Source organism: Mytilus galloprovincialis, chromosome 4 (assembly GCF_965363235.1).
Source record: "Mytilus galloprovincialis chromosome 4, xbMytGall1.hap1.1, whole genome shotgun sequence".
NCBI classification, from domain to species: domain Eukaryota; kingdom Metazoa; phylum Mollusca; class Bivalvia; order Mytilida; family Mytilidae; genus Mytilus; species Mytilus galloprovincialis.
Genome location: NC_134841.1, coordinates 56,585,400 through 56,609,972, shown reverse-complemented (window position 1 = coordinate 56,609,972; position 24,573 = coordinate 56,585,400). Strand labels below are relative to the sequence as shown.

At 32.5% G+C, this 24,573-nt stretch overlaps 1 protein-coding gene across 2 annotated transcripts in view; it reads left to right on the top strand.

Annotated features, from left to right (window-relative positions):
- LOC143072497 (VPS10 domain-containing receptor SorCS3-like) overlaps positions 1 to 24,573 on the top strand; it is a 137,828-nt gene that overhangs the window by 25,906 nt on the left and 87,349 nt on the right. The window contains exons 5-7 of one of the 2 annotated variants that reach the window (XM_076247439.1): positions 8,458 to 8,528; positions 12,502 to 12,563; positions 13,018 to 13,142. In XM_076247439.1, coding sequence (XP_076103554.1) covers positions 8,458 to 8,528; positions 12,502 to 12,563; positions 13,018 to 13,142 — 258 coding nt within the window. The remainder of the gene's footprint in view (positions 1 to 8,457; positions 8,529 to 12,501; positions 12,564 to 13,017; positions 13,143 to 24,573) is intronic. The other variant, XM_076247441.1, reaches the window with a different exon arrangement.

Below are 24,573 nucleotides of genomic sequence, written 5' to 3'. Positions count from 1 at the left end.
TCCATTTAAAAGTAAATTACAGAAAAAACGGGAGTAATCTTTTTACAAACTTTACTTCTGATACAATATTATGATCATAAATAAGCTTCTGTCCAAGTTTGGTACAAACCCAGGATAGTTTAAGAAAGTTATTAAAATTTTTAAAACTTTAACCACAGAGTGAATGTAATGGTTCCCTGGAGAAAAACTAAGTCCATTTAAAAGTGAAATATGGAAAAAATTGAATTTTATTTTTTCAAAATTTACTTCTGGATATTATCTTATGATCATAAACAAGCCTCAGTCCAAGTTTGGTACAAACCCAGGATAGTTTGAGAAAGTTATTAAAATTCTAAAAACTTTAACCACAGAGTGAATGTTTTGTTTCCCCGCAGAAAAAACTAAGTCCATTTATAGTCAAATACGGAAAAAATGGAATTTTATTTTTACAAAATTTACTTCTGGATACTATCTTATGATCATAAACAAGCTTCTGTCAAAGTTTGGTAGAAATCCAGTATAGTTTAAGAAAGTTATTAAAATTTTAAAAACTTTAACCACAGAGTGAATATTTGTTGACGCCGCCGACGACGCCGACGCCGACGGAATGTAGGATCGCTTAGTCTCGCTTTTTCGACTAAAGTCGAAGGCTCGACAATAATAGACATAATTTCTGCTATTGTCTTTAAAAAATTTATATCTGATGATAAATGCATATCTGGGTATCGTTTCACAAAGAATCGTACGACAATCTTAGATCGTACGTCGGTCGTACTTCAAATCATAAGTTTTTGACCGTTTCATAAACAATCGTAAGTCGAAATTTATCGCAAGTTTGATCGTAAACTTACGATTGTTAAAAGGCAGTCGTAAGTCAATCGTAGGGATTTACCTGTCGAAAATTTGTTAAAATCAACAACATTACATTATCTTAAAGAAAAATAAGTGTCATTGGATCATTAGAATACATGTATTTATGTAATATTGTCCAATCATAAGTAACTGAAACTCTAAATTCCTGAAATAATCGTATTTCTCTGTACATTTGACTTTATTTTCCTTTAATTCAACACAGCATCTTGCTTCCAATAATCCAAATATTAGACCATAAAAACATAGAAATGAGTGAGCTAGCACAGCACTATAAAGTCTAACTATATAAGGAGGGGATCGGTACATCGTGCCACGGTGCTTGTACATAACTGTGTGCTAAAGTACAGCAAAAAAAAAGAAAATTATAAAAGCTTATTTACTAGTTTTACAGCATTTATCACTCATGTTTTACACGGACTTTATGAAGATAACAATAAATACATATATGTCAAGCTTTTAAATTACAATCCAAATTAAGACCCCCATCTAATCTTTAGTCCCCCATTTTCTCATCAATCAATGCATACACTACACTACAGAGGAGGACGATGCTCTTTACTGATGAGAAAACAATCATTTATAAGTACATGAATATATTGGTATGAATCCATAGTTTCAATGTAATTTACTAATTACACCAGTTGCCATGCGCTCTATCAGGTTCGTGTTTTTTAAGGTATAAAATGTATGCTTCAACCCCGTACTCAATACCTGCTTGGATCTTTCTAATAATTGTAGGTTTGAAAACTATAATAAATCACTTTCCCATTATGGGATTGTTTATGTCTATAAATATACTTATCAAATTTCATTTTCAAATTAAGAATATTGTAAGAATCCTAAATTTTCCAATCCTAAATATGTTTAATTTATTCATTTTCAATTTTATTTTTTTTAGGTGACGAGATTCTTATTTTTAAGTATTCAAGTGGATGGAAGGAAACATTAGAATTTCTTTGATTTTTCAAGTTTTCACCCTGATGAAAGAAAATAAATTCAACTATCTTTCAAATACAAAAAAAATTCCTTCACCCCATTTCAGCTTCAGATAAATATACTCTCCTCGAAGTCAAGATCTTGTTGAAAGTTAGAATTTGGGATCTTAAAGTCATAATAAACGAGTGACCGGTGGAAAATAATGTTATTCCAATTCTTGAACCAATGCATTCAAACGTCATAAACTTAGTCTTCTGGGCACGATTTTATCATTTTTTTCGCATAAATTTCGTATAATCGTCATTTTTTTTCTCAATTGGTCAATGTTATTGTGAAAATATGGCAGGTAATTAAAGTTTGTGTTTTGAAGCCGAAGTTTAACGATTGTCACCTGTTTGTCAACAATCAACAAAAAGCATGAATATTGAGCATGTGTTTAACATGTACAATCAGATAATAGTTTATTTTAAAGGACATTCATGCGTATTGCGATCACCGGATTTTTACGAGATGGGTCACACTGAGGTTACTTTGCATACAGAAAATATATCGAGGAATTGCTTCCTGGAAGGAAGCAATGAAAATAAAGAAGACTTCTTTTAGATATGAACAAATTAAAGAATTAACTTAAGAAAAAAGTATATGTACATAAGTTTTATAATGAAATCTATCCATTGAGTTATAAAAAAAAGCATATGCATTATTTTTTTTCAATTTGAGGTTTCTTGTGACTTTAGGAAATGAGCCCGAGCGAAATTAGTTTCTCTGTGTCAAAATATTACAAGTTTTTATTGTATAGGCAGCGCACGGTAGGTTGTCTCTTGAGTATGCATCTCCACGTAAAAAAATAGTGTGTTCATTGTATACAGAATTGCTAAAGTATTTTGAAAACATTTCATTGCCCCTCCCCCTCCCGCTTAGAAGAATTAAATACAAGTATGATAGTCCTCCTTAACATTTCCAAAATTTTACAAAGCCCCCTTAATTTCCTTCCACTCGCACTTCGGTTACAGATCATGGGTGTCATTCGAATTATCGAGAGAAATGATTGTGAAAGAATACCCAACGGTGGTCAAGAATATTGTGATTCGGGATTGTGAATGTATCTAATTGAAATTTTACTTTTAAATCTGTGAAAAATCTTTTGTTTTTTTCTAAATACGGAATAAATTCGGAAAAAAGATATGTCCGTAATAATGATTCAACTTTCCCAATGACACTGTGCAATTGGATAAATAAAATATGCAGTACTGTAGGAGAAAACTCAAAAGGCGCAACACAAGTCTATGGGATTTATTAAAATATGAACACATTTTGAGTCTATAATGACTACATTTCAATATATAGTTATATACTTGAAACTGAATCTTTAGTGTGGCCGATTAAACAAGGAAATTAAAGTTTTTTTTTCCCTTGAAACCGTTTATTGTGTTTTTAAAAACACTGAATTTTGTTGATTTTTAATAAAAATTGACAGTGAAAGATTGGGCAACCTTTTATCTCGATCGTGACCAGACAAACGCAAGATGTGTGTGGGTCTGTGTGTGTGTGTGTTTTTTTTTTATACAGGTGATATATAGCCATCCCCCCCCCCCCTCATGCATGGGAGATAAGTATACACATTATGTTAAGAAAAGCAACAACAACCTACATTTTTTAGACTAAAAAATACTCTCCGAATATTATATCTGTAATTAAGCAAGTTTTCGTTAAAATAATCAACTTTCTAGTCTGTATCTCGAAATAGCCTATCATTGTCGTCTATGAGGAAATTAAATAATACATATTACAAGAAAACTACAACCCTCTTATGTTCTTGATACCTCATTTTAGAGTAACACTGAATTCACGATCATAGCGCAATCGTAAAGAAATTGAGACAAAGGGGTGTGCATCAGCGGGATTTAATTAAGATCGCCCTTTATATATACACTAATAAAGAAATAAGCATGACCCAAATGAATTAGTAATTTGGGCCGGAAAATTACAACTCTCGGATACAAAACAAAATAATAAAAAAAAAACGTATCCTTAACATGTTTAGGAGAAGAACATATATAGGATAAGAACGTGTTTACAAATGCATTACACGTAACATGTATAGGTTTATATTTAGGCCTTAAACACATTTTTTAGAGTGTAGACATGTTTGCTTTTACACAAGGTCATGTTTTTCTCTGACTGTTTATGACGTCTTTGCACGAAATAAATTATTTGTTGGATGTGTACGGATTTGTGATTTTGTCTTAGATGCATTTTTAGCTCACCTGTTCCGAAGGGACAAGTGAGCTTATGCCATCACTTGGCGTCCGTCGTCGTCCGTCGTCTGTCGTCTGTCATCGTAAACTATTTCAAGAATCTTCTCCTCTGAAACTACTGGGCCAAATACTTTCAAACTTTAACTGAATGTTCCTTAGGGTATCTAATTTATAAATTGTATCCGAAGTTTTGATCTATCAACAAACATGGTCGCCATTGCTAAAAATAGAACATAGGGGTCAAATGCAGTTTTTGGCTTATAACTCAAAAACCAAAGCATTTAGAGCAAATCTGACATGAGGTAATATTGTTTATCAGGTCAAGATCTATCTGCCCTGAAATTTTCAGATAAATCAGACAACCCGTTGTTGGGTTGCTGCCCCTGAATTGGTAATTTTAAGGAAATTTTGCTGTTTTTGGTTATTATCTTGAATATTATTATAGTTAGAGATAAACTGTAATCAGGAATAATGTTCAGCAAAGTAAGATTTACAAATAAGTCAACATGACGGAAATGGTCAGTTGACCCCTTTGGGAGTTATTGCCCTTTATAGTCAATTTTTAACCATTTTTCATAAATCTTAGTAATCTTTTACAAAAATCTTCTCCTCTGAAACTACTGGGCCAAATACTTCCAAACTTTAACTGAATGTTCCTTAGGGTATTTAGTTTGTAAATTGTATCCGAAGTTATGATCTATCAACAAACATGGTCGCCATTGCTAAAAATAGAACATAGGGGTCAAATGCAGTTTTTGGCTTATAACTCAAAAACCAAAGCATTTAGAGCAAATCTGACGTTGGGTAATATTGTTTATCAGGTCAAGATCTATCTGCCCTGAAATTTTCAGATGAATCAGACAACCTGTTGTTGGGTTGCTGCCCCTGAATTGATAGTTTTAAGGAAATTTTGCTGTTTTTGTTTATTATCTTGAATATAATTATAGATAGAAATAAACTGTAAACAGCAATAATGTTCAGCAAAGTAAGATCTTCAATTAAGTCAATTTGACCAAAATTGTCAATTGACCCCTTAAGGAGTTATTGCCCTTTAAAGACTTTTTTCACAATTTGTTCATCATGTTGACTTACTTTAAAAAATCTTCTCCTTTGAAACTGCTGTATCAATTTCAGCCAAACTTAGGCTAAATGAGTTTCAGAGTATCTAGTATAAATTTTATATTTTATTTCCTTGTATGTCAAGAAACATAGCTCCTATGGCTAAAATAGAACATAGGAGAAAATGATTATTTTTTTTGGCTTTTGAAGAAAATAGGATGATCCAAAAAACATTTAAATAAATTGAAAAGCCAAAATAATCATTGATGAGAGATTTAACCAAAAGAATTAAGGTGAGCGATTCAGGCTCTTGAGAGCCTCTTGTTTATTTACGAATTGAATGCTTCTTTTTGTAAATTTATTGGGGTGTAAAAGCGTTGACGGAAGTACATTTTGTATGAAGCGCGGAAGCGCTTCATTCTAAAAATGTACACACGGTCAACGCTTTTACCACCCTATAAAGTTACCAAAAGAAGTATTCAATACTTATAATTACATTTTTTAGCTATGATCATGAAAACACGAATTTTATATATTTTATTATTTAATTCACCTGTGCACTTTATTGTTGGAGCACGTGTTATCATGAGTGAAAAGTTGTATTGAGCAATGCAACTGCTTACGGAATAACACGTGATGTGCAGTTAGCCAATCAGAATAAAATATTATTATGAAACATACATCTAATGTAATTATTGGTTGTTGGAGGATTTGAACTAGCTGCCATTTAACTGCGAGTATTCTCAGATCTGTACCTAGTATCTTTTTGTTGTTGGGATGTACAAGTTCCCGTCCACGTCCACTTGTATTTTAGTCCATCTGATGAGTTAAACCTTTTTCAACTGATTTTTATAGTTCGTTCAAGTTTATGTTGTTATGTTTGACACTGTCCCAGGTTAAAAGGGGGTGTCTCATTGGCAATCACACCACATTTTCTTTTTTTTTTAAATATATTTTATGCTTTTTAGCTCACCTGTCCCGAAGGGACAAGTGAGCTTATGCCATCACTTGGCGTCCGTCGTCATCCGTCGTCGTCCGTTGTCTGTCGTCGTCGTAAACTATTTCAAGAATCTTCTCCTCTGAAACTACTGGGCCAAATACTTTCAAACTTTAACTGAATGTTCCTTAGGGTATCTAATTTATAAATTGTATCCGAAGTTTTGATCTATCAACAAACATGGTCACCATTGCTAAAAATAGAACATAGGGGTCAAATGCAGTTTTTGGCTTATAACTCAAAAACCAAAGCATTTAGAGCAAATCTGACAGGGGTAATATTGTTTATCAGGTCAAGATCTATCTGCCCTGAAATTTTCAGATGAATCAGACAACCAGTTGTTGGGTTGCTGCCCCTGAATTGGTAATTTTAAGGAAATTTTGCTGTTTTTGGTTATTATCTTGATAATTATTATAGATAGAGATAAACTGTAAACAGCAATAATGTTCAGCAAAGTAAGATTTACAAATAAGTCAACATGATGGAAATGGTCAGTTGACCCCTTTGGGAGTTATTGCCCTTTATAGTCAATTTTTAACCATTTTTCATAAATCTTAGTAATCTTTTACAAAAATCTTCTCCTCTGAAACTACTGGGCCAAATACTTCCAAACTTTAACTGAATGTTCCTTAGGGTATTTAGTTTGTAAATTGTATCCGGAGTTATGATCTATCAACAAACATGGTCGCCATTGCTAAAAATAGAACATAGGGGTCAAATGCAGTTTTTGGCTTATAACTCAAAAACCAAAGCATTTAGAGCAAATCTGACGTTGGGTAATATTGTTTATCAGGTCAAGATCTATCTGCCCTGAAATTTTCAGATGAATCAGACAACCTGTTGTTGGGTTGCTGCCCCTGAATTGATAATTTTAAGGAAATTTTGCTGTTTTTGTTTATTATCTTGAATATAATTATAGATAGAAATAAACTGTAAACAGCAATAATGTTCAGCAAAGTAAGATCTTCAATTAAGTCAATTTGACCAAAATTGTCAATTGACCCCTTAAGGAGTTAATGCCCTTTAAAGACTTTTTTCACAATTTGTTCATCATGTTGACTTACTTTAAAAAATCTTCTCCTTTGAAACTGCTGTATCAATTTCAGCCAAACTTAGGCTAAATGAGTTTCAGAGTATCTAGTATAAATTTTATATTTTATTTCCTTGTATGTCAAGAAACATAGCTCCTATGGCTAAAATAGAACATAGGAGAAAATGATTATTTTTTTTGGCTTTTGAAGAAAATAGGACGATCCAAAAAACATTTAAATAAATTGAAAAGCCAAAATAATCATTGATGAGAGATTTAACCAAAAGAATTAAGGTGAGCGATTCAGGCTCTTGAGAGCCTCTTGTTTAATGTCCTGATGACTATTATATTTGCTGGATGATACAGAAACAAATGCACCGCATAGCGTTATAAATATGAAATAAAAATATGCATATACTTTTTACATTTCCATAATTGATTGTTGGTTTGCCAGTGGGTTTCTCCTTGACAAAAAAAACCTAGACATGCACAAGAAACGTTCACAATGCTTAACACACTTTATACCTGTTCATAAATAACACTTATAATTTCTAGTAAAAAAGTCCCAATGAATGTAACTGGCTTTTTTGTATGACTTCATCATTCTTCAACAATAGCAGAAACAGACCGTGCATGAAAAAAAACAACCTCCGCCAGTCAATTTTCTAATAAAATCAAAGCAAAAAATTTCTTAAAACTAGATTGGACACTTATCATGCTTACCTCACTAAATCTCATTACTATACTAACAAAAAAACTGATAACTATTTCAAAATACGATGGTATGAATATTCTTCCTGGTTTTGAAAGAACTATTCTTTTTATAGACATGAACGCGGCTGTCAAAGAGAGCACCCCTTTTCCATTACAATCGTAAGTCTACGTTACGTTTGCGATCACCTTTGTGAAACACTCGTAGGTAAAATCTTACGCTTAACGTAAGTTTATTCGTAAACGTAAGTCGTACGAATCTTTGTGAAACAATAGCCTGTAGATTTTAAATTAGCTATCCCATGCCATATATCAGTTAGAACCATCACACTTTGGCGAAAATAATTACAACATAACCATTGCTCTACATCATCCCTATCCCATCTCCAAATATATCTCTCATATTTCTGTAGTGATGTTAACTGAACTGAACTGCCATAAATGGTTTTGTGGTAGATTGAAATTCTACAGTGCAGGAAGTTGTGGGTTTAATCCTGGCTGAGTAAAACCAAATTAACATGATCTTGTCCTGAATATGCATTTAATTTGCTTCTGGATGGAAAACAGCCATCATTTCATCTTACCTGAACTGTTCAACAATATTTTTTTTCCAGTTATTTTCAAGTGGTGATTTTGGAAAAACCTGGACATTGTTACATGAAGCAGTATCGCACAGATTTTATTGGTAGGATATTTAGATCAAAAATTCTTTGTGAAACATATTTTTATGATTGAATGTGTACTATAATTAATTTGTCAAACATTGTATGTATATCCTATAAGCTGTACTTGCTTTGGGATTAAAGGGAAATTCCGCGATTTTTTACTTATCATCTAATTATGTTCATCTTAACATAAAAAACACATTTGCAAAGTTTTAAATTTATATTCCTTCTAATAACGGAGAAAATCAAGTATTTGTAACTTTTTTGGTTGAATTCTCGAGTGGGTCGTGACGTATTAGCCCGATTTATTGAATTCTGGGAAAAAATAAAATCTGTTTAACTCTTATAGCTTATCGACAATATACGTAATTAAAAGCGCACAGCTGACGAATGGTCGAAGTTATGAAACACAATATAAGAATGAACGAAAATGAATATGCATATACCGTTTTGTATTGATTGAATTAAACTCCTATAAAATTATCTCTAGTAAATGTTTTTGAATAAATTTAATTAATTATTGTTGAGATTTTTTTCATAAAATATTTATTGAACATTTTTACTGATATTGAACTGAAAATATTTCAGTTCTATTTACCGTTATTGTTTTGTTAATCATTTCAATGCAACTAATGTGTGAGCAGAGTGTGTATATCATTTTGTAAAGGTCACTGTATATTTCTCGGCTTGAGGTCAATTCGTTTACCTTGTAGCTATTTAGCCGCAGGTGTGAGTTCAAGCGTACACAGGTATAAATGTTGTTATTTGGAAAGGATAAACAGAAAGGATTAGAAAGAGTATGCTGTCACGATGTTAATACACTAAGATTTAATACACGATGAGAATAAAGATACAATAATTAAATTGTGTAAATGAATTGAAAATAAAATTCAGATTCGTAATTCCGAAAGTGTATAAAAATAAAAGGAAACAATTTTTGATTACTTTCTTAGCGGCAATTGGCGTAAAGATTCAAATATGAAGCAAAAAATAGTAGTTTAAATTTAATCTTTTATAAAAACTAAATGCAATATTACCCAATTTGATATACCATTGTACATCTGTTTGATATCATTGACTTTACCGGAATTTCTTAACTTGTATTCAAATCTGGCTGTGTTTAAATGCTAATAAAACTATTGCAATTTTAAAGTTTTTAATTGACAAAAAAATACAACATACAACATGCATGATTTTTTTTTAGTTTCTTTTTAACATTTTATTCTTACATAATTAAATTCATTTGACAATCATTTACACGAACTTTTTGTGAAAAGAATATCAATTATCTAAGCTAAGGCATTATTTCTTTTGAGGATTTTTGAGGATTTTTTTTAAAATTCTATGATAATATTTGTGCAATGTTGAACATGATAGCCGTCATTAATCCAAATAAGTAATACAGTAGTTGTAATAAAAGTTATATTTTAGTCATGCATAACTGATATTGACGAATTTATAATAGTTTGTCCATACATCGTTGTTCTTGAAACAATCATTATTAGTATACATGTAAGTTTCCTGACGTATAAGAGCCATTGAGGATGAGCTCCAGAGAAATCAGACTAGTGGCGTTTCGTTCGTTTGTTTGTTGGGAAAGGAGAGGAAATGCAACCGCTTGTACAGATAAACGACAGAATTACCATACAAGCATTTATAGTCAACACAATCAGAAAGAGTTCCCATCGTTAGACGGGGAATATGAAGGCTTCCAAGAATGAACAAGTGACATGTCTAACTCTGAACAGTTAGAATTTTACAGACTATCGACATCGACCGCTTGTTCTTAATATTTGAAACTGTATGCATATATATACGTATACGTTTATGATATATATAGTGATGAGTTCTTGCGTCTGACAAAAACTAAATTCCTTCATGGTTATATCTTGCCATACGTTTATATTGGTTTGTAAGGTGATTACTCACAATCGTTATTTGAAAATCCTGTTTGTGAGATGTAGATTCATTTCAATACAGAAATTTCGTCTATATATTTCACAAGTGTATAACACGGAGAAGCTCTGAAGGTCCATTACTCCCATTTTGTTTGGGTGTGAACCATCGATGTTTACAGCAATATCACAGAATAAAATAATGGTAGAAAGAACTATGGGCGTCATGTGGCAAATATTACATGCATATCGGACAATGAGTTGTCAATCTGTATGAAAAGATTTCCAATACAACCATATTATTGAGAAGGAATGTTTACATGCTATACTCTCGTACTAGTATTACAGGGTTCTTGTGGCGTTCACCTTAGACACACATCTTTTTAACGATGTTTAAAAAAAAGACAGAACCAATTTAATGTCATATTTCCCTATTTTTTAAATATAACTAAAAGTCTTTTATCTGACAAGAATACCCCTATTTAGCGAACAAGTAATTTATTCTTTTTTCTGTTATTGAATACCAAGAAAGAAAATAAATCCCGAAATTAATTTGAAACTTTGATACTCAAAAGTTTTCCAGCAAAATATTCACATTCCCTGGGGATAATTAATGTTCGTCCAGTGGCATATATAACAATTGTGATGACGAATTACTTTCTTTGTTCGAGAACAATCTTATTGAAATATAAATCTGTGATTTTACTAGGTCCACAGCTTCAATGAACCAAAGCAAAAGTTATACATCGACCTGTATTTAAATCAAATTGGTTCTCTTCTTCTTCTGGTATACAATAGTCTATCGACATTCGATGATTACATACTGTTGGCATACGTGGACTAGTCTATTTACAACACTTTTACCCCTATTTATTCAAAATATATGTTTTTTTCTTATGTTCAATGTATACATGTATATATTTTAAATTGCGCTATAGTTCCGTAACTTTCTATCCAGTCGTATAAACGAATCGTCTGCAAGTGCGTACATTTTTTTAAATCAATATTTCTGGTCTGTTCCAATCTGTCCTTCACTATTGACAATGACTATATATTACATTTTCCCAAATTCACCCTTGGAAAAAATATTTAAATAGATTTTAATTTCATCAAATCTTATTTTTTGGGTATTATTTATATGTTTATGAATTATATTCTTTACACCAGAAATGTTATTTATAAACAAGCGTATGAGTTTAGTAATGACAAGTAAGACAGAGTTGTATATTATTCATCTGATAGTTCAAAATGGAAAGTTATAAGTTATAAGTTATCAGCCGTGTACACTGATCAATACCTGCAGAAGTGAAACGATGCATGAACTTGCAAGCCCGACAGGAAATCCGCTTGAATACCTGGACGTGTCACCTCACACCCCTCACAATACCTTTGGAAGTAAAACCTTTAGCCATGCTGGTGATCAGATGAGGGAAGATCAAAATATATTTGTTTATTACTTTAAAGAATTATGAACAAATTAGATTTTCGAAAACAATTTTCACGGAACACTTATTTATGATTTCAACTTTGACTTTTCACCTAATTCCAATATCAACAGTTTAAAAACAACAGACCATGGTAATTTAAAAAAAGTAAGAATATTTTTCGTATCAAGTTAGTTAGTCGGATAAAACAACCGTACGATTGACAAGATATCGACACGCAATTACGACTACATCGGTTACTGTAGTTTTGTTTCTTTGTGGTTTATAGACATATCGTTTTTATTAATCGGGAAAGAAGACAAAATGGCGGATCGCAGAGAATTGATCCTCTAAATTTAAAATCGATGGTGATTGCTTATCTAGCGGAATAAAACTTTAATATCTATGAATTTGAGCATTTTTATACAGAATGAACATAATATCAATTTTTGATTTTTTTGCGAAGTTTCCCTTTAAAGTATTATATTAAATTTTAGGGTATTTTCTAAACAGAGCAAATTACAAATACAAAAATAAGGCAGTTAATGCTTCTTTGTTTCTGTTATAACATTATATTATATTATGTAGAAATTCCAATAGCATGAATAGGGAACATATTTTACATTATTGTAGTAACAGTTAGTTATACATAAGTATTAAATATTATGTTACAGGGCTGTAGAAAATGTAGACCAAAAGAACTTAACTGTTCATATGGAAATCCAAGATTTACACAGTGAGTGGCAATTTATATAAATCACTTTATAATAAATTTGAGTGAAAACTGACATTTCAATCATGAAACTTTTTAATAATTTTTGTTCCAATCTATTTAAGACCAGACCAATGTTCTGATGTTGTTTGCAGAATGCAACTTAGAACTTTGGATATTCACAAAAAGTTTTAACACATTGAAGTGGTGCACCTATTGTGTTGTTTTGAAGATTCCCCTCCACCCCCACCCCACCCCTAAGTTTGAGATTACATGTTTTCATATATTCATATTTTCATTAAAGATGATCCTTTGATTTAAGAAACATTTTGTGCAAAAGGACTATTTGAGACATTGATTCACATTTTAAATAATTTTGAGGCACTTAAAATGTGTTTTGAATCTTCAGCATATAAAAAGTAATATTTTATAACAATTGAATAAGATCTTTAGAATTGCTTTTATTCTTTCATTGCAGTGTTAGGACCCAGTAAATATTTAGCCTGTGTTGCTCCAGATTGTCAAGATGTTACTCCAGACAAAGATATTGGTGAAATTGATCCATTCTCTATGATTGTCAGAAATGAGTATGTATTTGTACAGGTAAGTTGAAGCTATTATTTAAGGGCATACGATACAGTTACAGGGGAGGTAATGACGTTGCTAACGTAAAATGTTATTTTCGCGACGTCAAACTATGACATATCGGGAAAAGATGCATTTTTCGACTGATTTTTATCATTCAAACTGATTTAATTTGAAAACGAGTGCATAGACCCCTATTTTTAAAAACGGCAATTTGTTTCATTTTGCAAGGAGATTATGTGACCAAAATTTTATAAAACTGTAAATAGCGTAATTTTTTTAATTTTGATAAACATGCAGCAAAAAATTACGTTTTTTTCCCCTATTCATGAACATTTGATATATATGAGTTATTTCTGAATAAAAATTGCATGATGTTTAATGATACTTATAAAATACAGAAATAACCGATTATTTAACAAAAACAATTTGTGTTTATCTTTTAAAACAAAAAAGTTATGTCTTTCTTTCGAAAATGAAAATACGGCTACAAATCTGAATTTTGAGTAAATATACAAAATTTCGACCTCGTTTTACTCAAAACGTAGGGCATGAAGGTATATTTTTTATTACATGTTTGATTTAATCAGGTAAAAAAATAGCCAATATGCAAATTTTCATCAACTTGTAAATACAGGTTTAAAACTGTATCGTATGCCCTTAATCGTTATGCTAGAATTTCACATTCTACGGTCTCATGGTTAGTTAATCAAACATGCTTAATGGACCAGTCTAATATTTTTATGCCCAAGCCGCAGCAGAGGGGGGCAGTAAGTGTTGCCCTTGTCCCTCCATACGTTCATACTGAAATTGGTTTCCATTCTCTAAATTCAGTTTGCCTCAACCAAGTATTACAAACCTTATACAATGCTTATTACCACAAAACCCAGAACATGGTTCTATCTTTATAGATTATTTATGTTTTTAAACTAGATGCATTTTCTCATTCTCATCTCATCGAAGGGATGAGATGAGAATGCTTATTACCACAAAACCCAGAACATGGTTCTATCTTTATAGATTATTTATGTTTTTAAACTAGATGCATTTTCTCATTCTCATCTCATCGAAGGGATGAGATGAGAATGAGAAGATGCATCGAGTTTAAAAAAACATTAATAATCTATTTATCGCTATTATGTGTATTTTCGAATATTAATTAATATAAATTCCAACAAAAAATATTTCTATGCAATGATGATGCATTTTCTTTTTTGGTACTTTTTGTTGGCGCAGGCTGATTTGATATATATATATGTAATCACACAGCTTGTTCATTCATTTGAAAAAAGTTGTTTCAACTGATCATCCGGAGTGTTCAAATTATGGCGAACATCATTTTCATCGTTTTAAAGTCAAGTTAGGTGGTAAATTGGATGTTTGATTAATGATTTTGAGTTATGACTTATTGTTTTTTTCAGTTTCAGTAGTTTCAATTTTACTAAATGTCTAGTAATTGATATTTGGAACGTGGAGTGAAAATTTCCAAATTGTTGTGTACATAAATTTTCCTGATATTTAAAGTTTTCTATGATTTTAACGTAGTATCTATGACTGAGCATAGGGGTGTTTTTTCAAAGCACACTAGGAAATATACATGTACGTATGCCAAAGAAATGCAGACAGACCGACGATCATTAGTAGTAGATTTATGTAGAACTGACTTTTTTTATTTTTTAGAAACATGATTTGATTTTATTAACTTTGAATTAATTCATTATCAAATTCACTGTAAAATATTTAACCGTCTTACGAGAAATCATCTTTTTATACTGCAACTATAGCTGTGTTTATTACCTAAATATAGTAACATAGCTATATTTCTTATAATGTCAATTTCATCATGGAACACTTTCTCTACAATCAGAGAAAAAAAAGTGATTCGATTTAAAAAGCTATCAATGTATTAATTTAAAATAATTAAAAAAATATTAGGTCAATGTCATAAAAATATAAACTTTTTTGTACTAAGCGCAAAAGTGATATGAAAATTATCACAAAAAAGATCAAAGGAAAATACAGATAATAGCGATAAATATACATATATATATATAGTTATGACCTTTTCAAACGGTAAATGCTGAATTTTGTTTCTAATTTCTTATTAAAGTGGCCCAACCAAATTCTATGAAACTTACACACAATGATTATTATAAAACAAAAACACAGATCATGCTTGCAATCGGTCGGTGTCACTTTTACTGTTCTAGAATTAGGTCCCTTTAAAAATAGAAAAATGGCTGGATTTGTATGCCTCACCTAGGGACATCATCTGTTTCCCAAGAACACATTCTCCATTTATTTATAAATGTTTGTCTAAAATATAACTGATCCAGGCTTTGCCATGCATTTTATATGACCGCAACAATTTTTTGCATCATATAATGCTATCATGTTGTCGTCGTCTGCTTTGTTTCCGGACAATAACTTTAGTTAAAATGAATGAATCTCTATGAAATTTAAACACAAGGTTTGAAACCATCGAAGGAAGGTTTGGATTGATTTTTGGGGTTATGGTTCCACCGTGTATCATCAGTACAGCGGATATAGGTACTACCCAAGCGGGTGTGATCGATTTTAATCTTCCTCGGTAACGAAAATCTTTGTTTTGTTCACATAATATCAATGTGTACTTTGATCTAAACATAATTGTTGTTTTAAGAAATGATTTGGTCGTAGGTTAATGATAAGAGATGTCTCATTATATTCCCAAAACAAGAACGATTACTAAAAATATGTGAAAACACCTGTCAAAGAAGTTGGCACTCGTCTCATCCGATATAATCCTATTTTCATTGCAACTCTTTTTCTGATAGAAGGCTGCTGTGTGTGTGTAAACAGTATAGCTGTTTCAATAATTGGCAGTGAAATCTTTCATGCATATGTTTTTTTTCGATATTTTATTCCGAAATGAAACGTTGTGTATGTTGTTTAGCTGACCACATAAAGCCTTCTGTACGGTGCATAGTTAAGTTGCTGTACACCCTACACAAAAACTAAATTTTCATACTCGTTTATTACCCAAGAAATTTCAAGGAATGAGTAATTACAGGTAGGTTTATGATTGGTAACTATTACTTTTACCCTGTATTCGCTTTCTTTCAGATAAAACATGTAAATGTCTCGACAATTGTATCGAAATTGAAAGTTGGTGTTGACATTCACAACTATTTGCGCATTTACAAGTTAATTGTTTTTATTAGAATATCAAAGTTGTCTTATAAATAGGAAAATGCTATGCGAAAATTATTTTGGAGCAGGAATTTCAGATGTTGAGAAATGTGCACTGAATGTTGATAAAACAAAACAAAGATTTTTGTTACCGTGTCAGTTCAAAATCGATCATGCCCGCTTGGTTAGTACCTACATCCTCTGTACGATGATACGTGGTGGGTTCCAACAGTTTAGGAACAAGGGTCCCAAAAGGGGTCAAAATAAGTATTTTTAATATTACTTGTTACACTTACCTGATATCCTTACATTATGGATTATCTTTCCGGTATTTGGTCACATCTCGCTCAAAACGCTTGACTGATCAAGAATTCAAACCTCTCTGTGAAGCAGTCCAAGCGTGAGAACCCCTTCAGTATTCTTTCCGGCGAAATCCAAAGCGGTCACGTTTCTTTATTCGTCAGAATTAACGTGTCTTTGACATAATTTTTGCAATTTAAGTTTTTGTATGCGTGCAAGGATGACGGAAGCTACCGTTCACCACACGCTCAGTGAAGACGAGGTATTTTCTACTGCCAGCAGTCCAAAGTCGTCATTGGCAGGTGATACTCGGGATAAAATGGCGGAGCCCAAAGCCTCGAGAAAGACCAGTTCCTGTAGGTCCAAGAAAAAGGATGAGGTCAAGGAACTGAATAAGAAATGGGAAAGCCGTTTCAGCCGTTTCACACAGATAGAAACCAGGTTTGATAAATTTTTTGATTTATTTAGTTCAAACGATGGTATAAATATAAACAAGGATACTGTCACATCAGGTGAGCAGAGACCTTGTCAGAATCAATCTGAACAAGATAGTGGCTCTTCAGGAGCGCACAGACTTGTTGAGGATTCTAACCATGAACATTTTCCAACAGATTCAGTTCGTGAAAGGGAAAATGATGATGTTGTATCTTTGGCACCAGGTCATAGAGAAAGACATGACATAGGTTTACTATCAGAAGATGAGTCTTCTTTAAAAAGTGAAACTGAAAATCCTCAAAAATCTTCATCAAGATTTAGTAAATATGTGAAGGGTAATGAAAGTGATTCAGATGAGAACAATAATGATCACTTAAAATCTTTATTTGGGGATGATGTTAAGACATTTTTTAAGGAAACAAGCTCTGGAGGTCTTATTCTTGACAATAGTCAAATTGATATTTTATCTGGTTCTTGGAGGTGTAAAAATCCAGAAAGGTTGACAGCCTATAATGATGAGTATAGACACAGTTTTCCTGTTCACGAGAAAACTAGTGACATTTTAGAAGTACCTAGTCTAGATAATATGGTACCTGATTTATTAGTGAAAAAACATGGTGCTAAAGCTTATGCAGTAAGCCAGAAAAGCAATTTATACAATCCTTGTTTAAAATCCCTTGAAAAGTTGGCATATCAAGGCAACAGGTAGCTGCACGCATGGGGATAATTACTACAGCATACACACAACCAGCTTTGGGCAATTTGTTAAATACTTTGTCAGAAAATGAAGTTAATTTGGATAAATCTATCCAAGGCCACACCAATTTGATTTCCTTGTTCGACGGACCCGCCCGCACCTTTTTAAAAAAAATTTTTATATTCCCGCTTCCCGCATCCGGAAATGTAATCATGTCCATTTCCCGTACCGTTTTTTTTTTGTAAATATAAAAAGATATCAACATTTGTTTTTAAAATCACAGTCTAACCTGTATATAACGATTTTAAACATAAAAGCACCCCACCACACTTTTTAAAAATATCTGTGAGAGTATTTGTTTCAGCATGAAACCTATTTATCCAAAGCGGGAGTGCTCCGATATAAATTTATAACAGTGGAAATACCTGTAAAGAACAAAAAATTGGTTACTTTCCCCCTTACTTATATTCCTTATCAAAAAATGTTCGTTGTTAGAATAAAGTACAAAGAACTTCTGAAGGATTTGCCTTCAACTGCAATTATATTGTATGCTGGCGAAACAAAACTATCCATAGCCGCTGCATGTTTATGCACCTGTCCTGATTGATTGAGGGCCTGTCGTTCAGCAGTTATCGTTTGTTGATTGGTATTTTCCCATTTGGATATACATGATATATAATTTAGATCGTTGGTTTTCCTGTTCGAATTGTGTACGCTAATAATTTTGGGGTCCTTTATAGCCTGCTGTTTGGTCTGTATCAAAGCCATGTGTAAAAGGCCGTACTTTGACCTGTGTTTGTTATTATCAGGTTGAGAACAACCCTTCCTCAGACAAGGGGTCATTTTACTGATGTAGAAAAGAAAATAGAAAAACCAAGGATTTGTATAGTTCTTCTATACAAAACCTTTGAAAACTTAAAATTTTGTACTCAAAAAGAGGAGAGTTACATCATATTTTAAGCAACTTTTTCTAAAAGAGAGATCCACTTATTTTGAATAATATTAAACTGTTAAAGTAAATGTGTTAACATGGTTAAAGTCCAGGAATATTACAAAATTCTTGGACATGTTTTGACCATTTAATACCAGATAGATATATAGTTCTTTGAGAAAATATGAGCCCTTTTGTACAAACAAATATATTATAATTTATATTGATCCCTCATAAAACATGTAAAAGGGATATTTATAACATTAAGGGGTTGTCCCCAAACTGATTATGACTTGGATGGAGAATTGTCTCATTGTCAGGAACACATACATAGACCAGATTTAATTATTTCTTGGTGAACAGGGAAAAATACTTCAGAAATTAAAGAAATGTCAAAGTACAAGTGATAAATCAAACTTTAATATTGTCAAAACCTACTATTTTATGTTTATAAAAAAAAATTATAATCGCTCGCCTTTACTTTTCAAGCTTCGCCTAAAAAATTTGCAAATTAAATATTTTTTTATTAAAATTTTCAAATCGCTCGCTCGCCCCAAATTTTGGAGTCCAAAAATCCGTAGAACAAGAAATTAAATTGGTGTGGCCCAACTAGTAAGAGACATATTTGCAATGTCTACAAAATCTTTGGACCAAGTGGCACGGGCCGGTGCATTTCACCACTTAATTCGTAGAAAAGCTACTTTAGAGGACACAGGTCTTAATGATATTAAAGAGCTTAAGCATCCACTTGTGTCGTTACCTTTGACAAAGTCAGGTGTCATTGGTGACAATATGGAACAAACTCTTAAAGACAGGGTTGACAAAAATAAACAATTAAAAGAGTTACTGCCTGAATTACACGTGAATAAAACTTTTTCAGTGAAAAGGAAAGCTACAGGCAATCAATTTTCTAATGATTGGTCTAAGAAACCAAAATTTGACAATGCACAAGGTTCTACATTAACAGGGGCAAAATCTGGTACACAGCGTACAGTGCAAAGAACTAGTACAGTAACAAGACCAGATAAAGACGACAAGAGTTCTGGTACAACAAACAATTTTTGTCGTTTTAACAACTCATTTCATGCAAAAGGGCAACAAAAGAAATGACTATCAGAACAAGGTAAGCAACTTTCATGTGAAAATGTTGCTTCCAGAGATACCTGTAGGGGGTCGTTTAAGCCTATTTCTAAAGGAATGGACAAAAATAACAAACGATCAGTGGGTTTTATCAAATATAAAACAGGGCTACAAACTGGAATTTCAACAGTTTCCTCCAAAAACAGAAGTAAAAATAACTTCTGTTCCTGCAAAAGATTTAGAAATTTTACATTTAGAAGTAAAAGAACTTATGGAAAAAAGCGCTGTAGAATATGTTCCGCAAGCGGACATTCTAAACGGTTTCTACAGCTCATTTTTCCTAGTTCCGAAAAAAAACAGGGGACATGAGACCCGTAATAAATTTAAAGCCCCTCAACAGGTATCTCCAAAAACAACACTTCAAAATGGACTCTCTATCAACACTCTTGAATGTAGTAAAACAAGGGGATTGGGCAATATCTCTCGATCTAAAGGACGCATATATGCATATCCCTGTATTTCAAAAACACAGACAGTATCTGAAGTTTTGTGTAAAAAACAGCCCTTGCTTACAATTTTCAGCTCTACCGTTTGGTCCAACAACAGCTCCTCGAGTTTTTACCAAAGTAGTATCGGTAGTAGCTGCACATTTACGAGCACAAGGCATCAGACTGGTAGTATACCTGGACGACTGGTTTCTAGTAAATCAATCATCTCTCATGTTAGTCCAGGATCGAGAGATAGTGTTGAATCTTCTGGTAAAGTTGGGTTTCATAATAAATCTAAAAAAATCCTCTTTAACTCCAACACAGAAAATAACATATATAGGTGCATTATTCCATCTGGATTTAGGAATAGTAATGCCAACACAAGAAAGAGTGTTGAAATTACAAAAAAACAGTCAAAGAAATGAAATTGAAAAAACATGCAACAGCCAGAGAATTTTTACATCTACTCGGAATTATGGCTTCTTGCATAGAGATGATTCCCTATGCAAGACTTCATATGAGACCAATTCAAATTTATTTGCTGAGTCATTGGCGCCCCACTTCTCAAAATCTGGAACTGAATGTTCCAATTACACAATATCTAAAATCTCATCTGATTTGGTGGTCAGATACAGCCAACATTACAAAGGGCAGATCTTTACAACACTGGGAAACTCATGTGACCATAACAACAGATGCTTCTACATCGAACGGTTGGGGTGGTCACATGGATTCCCAGATAGTCCAAGGGACTTGGTCAGAAATACAGAAAACTCAACATATCTATTGTCTAGAGTTAGAAGCTGTACTGAAAACAATACAACATTTTCTTCCTCAGTTGAAAGGGAAAATGTACTTCTGCGATGCGACAACTCGACTGTTGTACAATACATAAACAAACAGGGGGCACCAAATCAATTCAGCTTTGTCAAAAAACAAGAAACTCCTAATAGAACACAAAATTCAGATAAAAGCAGCACATATAGCAGGCAAAGCGAATGTGTTAGCAGATCTTCTATCACGGACAAAAATAAGACACACAGAGTGGTCTCTTCAGGAGACTGTAGCTCAACAAATTTTTGTCAGGTTAGGCAGACCAATGATAGATTTGTTTGCGTTAGCGGAAAATCGCAAAGTGAAAATATTTTGTTCATGGTTTCCACACCCGGAAGCATATGCAATAGGTGCTCTGTCCATACCATGGGACAATGTTGTCGGGTATGCATTTCCTCCGATCTTTCTAGTACGGAAAGTGCTTCAACACATGAATCGATACAATTGCCAGATAATTCTAGTAGCTCCTCATTGGCCAAGGAGACACTGGTACCCAGAACTGCTAAAAATGATATCAGATTATCCCATAAAAATACCAGTTCAAAAAAATCTACTACATCAGCCAAGAACAAAAATATACCATCCAAGCCCAGAAATATTCAGTCTGGTTGCATGGCCTCTATCAACAGAATTTTCAAAAAGAGAGGCTTTTCTAAAGAAACTAGACAACTCATGTCAGCTTCTTGGAGAACAGGAACTCAAAAAGACATGTCAGCTTCTTGGAGAACAGGAACTCAAAAAGACTATTCTAGTAAGTTCAAAAAATTCTGTGGCTGGTGTAGTGAAAGGGAAATTGATCCTTATTCTGCCTCTTTAACAGAAATTGCAGATTTTCTTACAAGTCTGTATACCAGTGGTCTCCAGTATAGTACAATAGGGGGCTACAGATCTATGTTATCAAGTGTTTTACCACCAGTCGAAAAAATACCAGTAGGTCAACACCCATACATTATTCGTTTATTGAAGGGTGTTTTCAATTTAAGACCTCCAAGGATCAAACCACTTCCTGAATGGAATTTAGATAAAATACTTGAAATGTTAAAGAAAAAGCCTTTTGAACCAATGAAAAAGGCTGAACTCAAGTTTATCATTTGGAAAACTGTATTTTTAATTGCTATCACTACTTTCAGGCGTTGCAGTGATTTACAGGCCTTACATTTGGGAGATGGAAATATTTCTGTACATAACAGAGGAGTATATTTTATTGGAGAAGGATTGTCAAAACAAGACCGTCCTGGACATTTTGGGGCTAAGATTTTTGTACCTGCCTTTGATGCAGAAAAGCTTCTTGACCCTAAAAGGGCATTAACTTACTATCTAAAGAGCACTGACAATTTTCGTGGTGAGAACAGACAAGATAGTAAATTGTTTTTAGCAATTAGCAATCCACATAAGCCAATTTCAAGTCAAACAATTTCATCATGGATTGTGAGTACCATTCAGATGGCATATAACGACAAAAAGAAATCTGTTAAAGCTCATTCGACAAGAGCTATTGGTCCTTCTTGGGCTCTTTAAAAAGGTGCATCAATGAAGAACATCATGGAAGCTTCTGATTGGAGCAGGGAATCCACATTCACCAAATTTTACTTACGTCACATAGACCCTCATGTTTTATCGAAGTAAAAAAAAAAAAAAAAAAGAAAAAGAAAAAAAAAAAAAAAAAAAAAAAAGAAGAAAAAAAAAAAAAAAAAAAAAAAAAGAAGAAAAATACATAAAATTAAAAACCAATTGTTCAGAGAACCATTGATGGTCTTTCCACCAGTTAAGACCTTTTTTTATGTGAAAATATTAAAATTTGGTTTTAAATGTCAATTTTAGCGTCAAATGACAGCTTATTGAACACTTATTCAAAAAATATTATGGTTTCTATACAAAAAGATATTAAGAAGGGAGATCATTTTTTACTTCCGGTTTAAAATATGTTACTTCCGGTAATTTTTTATTGTTTACTTGTCACTGATTCCAAAAATATATGGTTCTATATACTTTTTCATTAATTAAGTACAAAATATAGCTACTTCCGGTTTACAAAAGGTCACTTCCGGTTGTCTTTTTCTAGATCACATTGCTTGCAACCTACTTTAAAAAGTCCCATGTCTTGATCATTACATACATATGAGGTAAAAGCAAAGGTCAAAATCTAGAACGTTACATTTACCTATGACCTTGAGCTCAATTTCGAGGTCATCAACCAAGGACCTCAAATCAAAAGACTCTAGGCCTCTACTATATTATTAATGAGTTGTATTACCTTACAACTAATATTAGATATAAAAGGGGGCAAAACTGGCATCAAATGTCTATGTACTCTTTCAACTAAAATTTACGTGTTACGACATGTCGCAACTAACAATTTAGTAAAAATAATTTGTCGATAAGTTATACGGCTTTTGAAAACAAGTGAAAATAAGCCAAAATCAAAATGTATAATATGACCTTGACCTTTGACCTTGACATTATTTTCATTTTTTTGGAGCAAGAATCTCAAATCAAAAGACCCTAGTATATAACTTATGGGTTACCAGTTAGAAATGCATATTCTTATATCAAACATAAAAGGGGGATAACTCTCATATGGAACAGTGTTCTACCCAGGCCGTTTTAGCGTCGCGGTACCGCGACACTATATTTCTTCCCGTGACGCTATAATAATTACCGCGATGCTATAATTATTTTCAGGATGTTATTTTTCTCGTTCCTAAATTTTGAACTTTCATCTAATTACCACTTATGATCATAAAAAAATATATCACTTTTAATTGTAATCCTTCAAGTCGGACAATAGAGGCAATTTAGAGTGGTTAAATAGGTGTTAATTGCCCTTTGGGTGATAACTGTTTGGATACGAATACCCCAAGCTGTCACTTTGACATGATTAATACCACGTGGTTTGCAATCAGCAAATTTCGACAAGGAGAAAACGTAATCAGAAAATCATAAAAAAAAATCGAAATTATGTTTGCTAAATGAAATTTCAAAGAAACAAACAATTTTCTCTTTTAAAATGAGGTTGAGTCTTATCTTTTTACAACTTTTAATATATTAGTATTACTTTCTTTCTCTTCCTATTACTTTCTGTAAATCGAGAGTGAAAACTTTTATTTTGGGCTAAATAAGTTTTGTACTTTCGTTAGAAAGTGATCAAAATTGGCTTGTGTATATGTTTCATCCATTTAATGCATTAAAAACGCCACATTCATTCCCAATCTCTTGTCAAACATTGTTTTATTTTCGTATTTTTCATTGCTTTCGGCGACCATTTAATATTTTAGTGTAAACTACTGATCGGAACCGGACCAGATATGACAAAAATCCGCATTTTACAATAATAACTACATATGCACAAATGGCACAGTAGACAGAAAACAATGACACATAAAGAGAAAAGTAAGCATTAATAATAAGAATAGACTACTTGTATATAACTTTGTTAAAAATATATCATTTTGTAAAAAGAAACAACTGGGACCATGAACCAATATGTTTCAAAAACATGATAAAGAATTTTTT